Source organism: Hemitrygon akajei, unplaced genomic scaffold (assembly GCF_048418815.1).
Source record: "Hemitrygon akajei unplaced genomic scaffold, sHemAka1.3 Scf000115, whole genome shotgun sequence".
NCBI classification, from domain to species: domain Eukaryota; kingdom Metazoa; phylum Chordata; class Chondrichthyes; order Myliobatiformes; family Dasyatidae; genus Hemitrygon; species Hemitrygon akajei.
Genome location: NW_027332001.1, coordinates 1125876 through 1129451, shown reverse-complemented (window position 1 = coordinate 1129451; position 3576 = coordinate 1125876). Strand labels below are relative to the sequence as shown.

The window sequence follows — 3576 nt, the reverse complement described above, 5'->3', positions numbered from 1 at the left end:
CCTCAGAGGCTGACACTTCCAGGCATCTATCAACATCCATTGCTACTGATTTTCCACACACAAATAAATCCAAAGGAATTTCCCCAATGAAATCGATAATTAATGACTACGCCCCCAAATCTGTTCATATCCCAGACGCAGGCCCCAATTTTGTTATGAATTGTAACGCTTTAGAAACGAACAGCAGCAATAGGCTACACCTGGCGTCTGTTTTGATGTTAAAACTATCTTTATTAGAATCTACTTGTAATATAGTAATTTAAGTAAGATAAACAAAAGTTAAGAGTGTTATGTGTATATATGTGTGTAAATATAACTCCCAAACTATTGAGCTCGGGGGAAACAAGGCTTGGAGTCTTGCGATGGTAAAGTATGAAAGTTCAGTTCATCCACGGAATAGGTGATGAGAGAGATCTTTGCAATCCAGGCGAAATGTCAAGAGACGGAAATTACGTCGAATTCCACAGGTTCCATAGTGGTAAAACGAGACAACAGTTGCTGTAGGTTTTATCTGTCGTCGTTCCAAATCCACGTACGAATTATCACCGAAAGTGATTTGTCACAAGGGGTATCGTCCTCAAGTGAATTACCACACCACACCCAAGGAAGGGTTAACACATCTGTGGTCTTCACAGGATGCCCCAAATCAGATCCACTCCTACGGAGCAAACGAGGTGACAACCACACATTTGAGTACGCTGAATCGATAATTAACCCACCCTTATGGGCATAGGAAAGTTTCAATCAGTGACCCTTGGTCATTAGTTCCCTGGTTTCGATCCTTCCATTTTTCCTCCTTCGTCTCCATCTGACGCTGAGTGTTTGTGTTCTCGGTTAAAACTAAACAAGCTGCGAGCGATTTTATCAAGCTGCAAGCCAGACTGATTCACCTTCTTAATATCTCTCTCTCTCTTAAAATGACAGTCCACAGCAAACGAAACCTAGGGATTCATAACAATGGCCACTCCCCATTGTGAACTGACAGGTGTGCCAGTACTTGGGATTACTGAGTGAATCCCTTCCCACATTCTCAGCAGGTGAACGGCTTCTCCCCAGTGTGAACTCGCTGGTGACGCAGTAGGTTGGATGACTGAGAGAATTGCTTCCCACATTCTGAGCAGGTGAACGGCTTCTCCCCAGTGTGAACTCGCTGATGACTCTGTAGATGGGATGACTGAGTGAATCCCTTCCCACAGACTGAGCAGATGAAAGGCTTCTCCCCAGTGTGAACTCGCTGATGTACCAGTAGGGTAGATGACAGAGTGAATCCTTTCCCACAGTCTGAGCAGGTGAATGGCTTCTCCCCAGTGTGAACTCGCTGGTGACGCAGTAGGTTGGATGACTGACAGAATCGCTTCCCACATTCTGAGCAGGTGAACGGCTTCTCCCCAGTGTGAACTCGCTGATGTACCAGTAGGGTAGATGACAGTGTGAATCCTTTCCCACAGTCTGTGCAGGTGAATGGCTTCTCCCCAGTGTGAACTCGCTGGTGACGCAGTAGGTCGGATGACTGAATGAATCCCTTCCCACAGTCTGAGCAGATGAACCGTCTCTCGCCGGTGTGAACTCTCTGATGTCTCTGTAGGGTGGAAGATTGAGTGAATCGCTTCCCACATTCTAAGCAGGTGAACGGCTTCTCCCCAGTGTGAACTTGCTGGTGTGTCTGTAGTGTGGATGAGTGAGCGAATCTCTCCCCACAGACTGAGCAAGTGAATGGCTTCTCCCCGGTGTGAACTCGCTGTTGTATCTGTAGGGTGGAAGATCGAGTGAATCGCTTCCCACATTCTGCGCAGGTGAATGGACTCTCCCCAGTGTGAACCCGCTGGTGTGCCATTACGTCAGATGATTAAGTGAATCCTTTCCCACAAATTCAGCAGATCGCCTGCCTCTGCTCGGTGTAAACTGACTGGTGTGTCCACAGGAGGGAAGACCAATTGAATCCTTTCTTACATACAGAACAGGTGAATGGTCTTGCCCTGTGTGAACTTGCTGATGTACCTTCAGTTGAGATGACGGAGTGAATCTGTTCCCACTGTCTGAGCAGGTGAACAGCCTTTCTCCTTTGTAAAATGACGGGCGTGCCAGTTGGTCAGATGACCGACTGAATCCCTCCCCACAGTCTGAGTAGGAAGGATGGTCGATTGAGTCCCTCGCTCCACTTCTTAAATATCTAGACAGAGACAGCAAAACTGGCGTGCTGTGTTTGAGATTCCTGGAGACAAATTCCTTTTCGTTTTTAACCTGTAAAATGATTTACAAAGTCCAACAATGGCTGTAGGACAACATTTCAGATGAGATTACTTGAGTCGCCAAGTTTTGATCTGGCTCTTCCTCACTGTTACAATGAGGTTGAACACAAGTTGGACAGAGAAATCATCTCCTGACTGGGCAGAGAGCTGGTATCTGGAATGACCATCAATTCCCCGATGCTCTTCCTGTTTCTATAACAATGGGGCATTTCTGCCATCACCAATTTGTAACCTGGTTCAGTTTGACTCTCTCCATTGGTATTATTCCCTCTTCCTGCTGAGCTGCATGGGTGCCTGGCCCCACAGTAACTGAAACACTCTCATGCAAATTGTCTTTCTTGACGTGCATCTGGGATTTTCTGTCACGTATTATTAACGTAAAGTTCCACAATTTTAACGCCATATAAAAAATCCCTGCTGAGGTGAACGGTTGGTCTGCACAGCTGTTAAAAGGACTTAGAGTGAATATTAGTATTACTTCAGGTTCTTGTGGAAAATTACAATACAGAAACAGGCCATTTGGGCCATCTGGTTTGTGCTGAACTAATTAAACTGCCCACTCCCACACCCCTACCGTCCAGATACCTACACGAACCGCTTAAATGTCGAAAACATGCTCGCATGGACCACTTGTTGCTGGCTGCTCATTCCACACCCGGATGACTGTCTGTGTGAAGAAGTTTCCCCTCATGTTCCCCTTAACATTTCACCTTTCACCCTTAACCCATGGACTCTGGTTGTAGTCCCGCACCATTTCAGTGGTAAAAGCCAGCTAAGGGGAGTAGGGGGCGACCGTGGATGACAAGGGAAGTCAAAGACAGTATAAAAGTAAAAGAGAAGATGTATAACATAGCAAAGATGAGAGGGAAGCCAGAGGATTGGGAAACTTTTAAAGAGCAACAGAAGATAACTAAAAAGGCAATACGAGAGAAAATACTAAATTCTAAATTCTCCTTCTCAATTCCTGCGTATACAAGCCTGGCTTTCCCGGCTCCTGTTTGATTCTTACTGAGAGAGAGAGAGGGGCGGAACTATTTGACTATGCAGCGTGTTTACACTTGCTTGCAGCTTGTGTTTACATAGCTCACAGTTTGTTTTATTTAAGCAAGGACAGTCACAAACACACTCAGCCAGAGAGAAAGAAAGAAGATGTAAAGTTCGAAACAAAGGGCCGAGTGACCAAAGGCCACTCCTATGGATCTGTTGGTTTGGGACTATCCTGTGAGGACCACTTTTGCTAACCCTTGCCTGGGTGTGGTAATTCACTTGAAGAGGTACCCCTGTGACCAATCACTGTTGGTGATAATTCGTATAATCCATCTGGGGA

General features: G+C 45.9%; 1 protein-coding gene across 1 annotated transcript; it reads right to left on the bottom strand.

Moving 5' to 3' along the window:
• Positions 1 to 949: 949 nt before the first annotated feature.
• LOC140723486 (uncharacterized) lies at positions 950 to 1834 on the bottom strand. The gene is given in 1 exon segment (XM_073038055.1): positions 950 to 1834. A coding segment is annotated over 1 exon segment (885 nt).
• Positions 1835 to 3576: the final 1742 nt, after the last annotated feature.